The sequence below is a fragment of the Trypanosoma equiperdum genome, assembly GCF_001457755.1.
Source record: "Trypanosoma equiperdum strain OVI genome assembly, contig: ctg_1059, whole genome shotgun sequence".
Taxonomy (NCBI): Eukaryota; Euglenozoa; class Kinetoplastea; order Trypanosomatida; family Trypanosomatidae; genus Trypanosoma; species Trypanosoma equiperdum.
The window spans coordinates 929-2,875 of NW_027123015.1; the positions used below are offsets into that span (position 1 = coordinate 929).

A 1,947-nucleotide genomic window follows, 5' to 3' on the forward strand; every position below is an offset into this window, starting at 1 on the left:
CTGTGAGCCGGCTCAAAGAAGAGAGGTATGCACAGAAAAAGAAAAAAAGAATAAATAGTAGACTACTTGAAGGAGCAATCTTCGCTTCATACCAGCCACATTTTATTTCCCTCATACTGTGTCGTTATTAAATGTGTTAATGCCGAACGACGCTTATGTACAAAAATAGAAACGGTCCCCGAAAAAGAACTTATAACGGATGATGGCTAAAGTAGAAATAAAATGAGTAAAATGATAACATGCTAAAACAAGCACATTTTTTTTCACTTTACTGGTTCAACATTTGAACGTCGCATAATTATGAAGTGATTTAAACTGTTCCACAAGTTGAGTGACATAGACCTGCCCCATTTTCCACCGTGTCCACCTGAATGGTCGTATGGGTGATGCCAAATCTCTTGCAAACCTCCTGTGCCTTCTGAAGGGCTGCATCCTTATCATCCGCCTCAAGATGAACCGACAGCGCTGCGTAGTCGGAGGCAATCGACCACACGTGAAGGTCGTGTACGCCTTCAACACCTTTAATACTGCGCAGGGCACTCAACAACTCGGAGTAGTTAATACCCGGAGGGGTACTCTCCATGAGAATTCCCAGAAGGTCCCGCAGCAACGGTCGCGTCATGTTGAGCGTAATGACGGCAAACAGTAGCGAGCACAGCGGGTCTGCAAGGTTGTAAATGGAGTAGCGATATGATGGAACACCGTACGAATAACGGTTTGCGACATAAATGAAGATTCCAGCGAGGATGACGCCGAGAGACTGGACACAATCACCCAACGCATGAAGCAGAGCAGCGTGAACGGCGAACCCTCTGCCACTGTGACTGTGACTGTGATCATGACCTTCACCTTCACTTCCGCTGTGCCCGTGTCCATGTCCATGGTCGTGACTGTGATTGTGCCCAGTATTCTCCTCGCATAGTGAATCCTCTTCTTCCCCGTTACCGCTATGGCTATGATGGTGTGATCCACCAAAATGACTGTGGCCGTGCGAACCACCGAAGTACAAAATAGCGGTGCATACAATGTTTACCACCATCCCTAGTACACCCACCACAACCATGATGGGTGAGTCGATACTTGTACACATTTCCATATGCGTCGCCTCTGTCAGTGCTCCATCCTTGTCGACCGTAGGGTGCTGTGAAATATTACCGAAGCCGTAATAGCTGGTGCTATTATTTCGCTTGTACTGTTGAGCAGTGGTAGCAAGCATCGCATGGATACGGCTACACTTCAGTACAGTCCACGACCGGTCCAACCCCTCCATGACAATCCAGACGACAAGGGCCCAAATGGAGAAGACCGAAACAAGCGTTCCGATGACTTCCGCGCGGTGCCAGCCGTAGCTGTACTTCCCGCAGGAGGTCCTCGAGGCAGCACGTAGGCTCATGATACTCAGCGCATAGGCGCCCACGTCGATGAGGAGATGCGAGGCGTCAGTCAGAAGTGCCAGGGAGTGTGCCACCACGCCGAACATGAGCTCTACCAGCATGAACACGAAACAGAACATGAGGGCAGCTAACAATACCTTCGACTCATGGCGCCGCCGCACTTCCGTCGAGTTCAAGGATTGTTGATCTGCGTCCTCCAACCCACCCCATGGGGAAGGTGCCGCTGGAGTGCCCACTTCCACGGCTGCTGCGTTGTAGTTCGAGTGTGGGCCGGAGCTGCAGGGAAGGAGCCGCTGGTGCTCGCTACTTGCCTCTTCCATGCTCGTAGCCGTCCTCCAATCAACTACACGCCTACCAAAAATAACGTGCCCCGACACACCTCGCGATGCGAATGCGATCCTTCCTCACCGAATCCTACGATTTGAAGCAATGTTGTTCTTTCCCGCTTCTCAGTTCTCCACTTTGCCGGTTGCCGCTTCCACAAAGCCTAGCCGCTGGTACACTGCCTTGATGAAACACACTTGTTTGCGCAGTACCGTTGGATTCGTTACTC

The 1,947-nt window shown here is 50.7% G+C and overlaps 1 protein-coding gene across 1 annotated transcript; it reads right to left on the reverse strand.

Annotated features, from left to right (window-relative positions):
- Positions 1–310: 310 nt before the first annotated feature.
- TEOVI_000629900 (metal-ion transporter, putative) lies at positions 311–1,714 on the reverse strand (the record flags this gene model as incomplete). The annotated part of the gene is made up of 1 exon (XM_067220122.1): positions 311–1,714. One exon carries the CDS (start codon positions 1,712–1,714, stop codon positions 311–313), a length of 1,404 nt encoding a protein of 467 aa, XP_067076223.1.
- Positions 1,715–1,947: the final 233 nt, after the last annotated feature.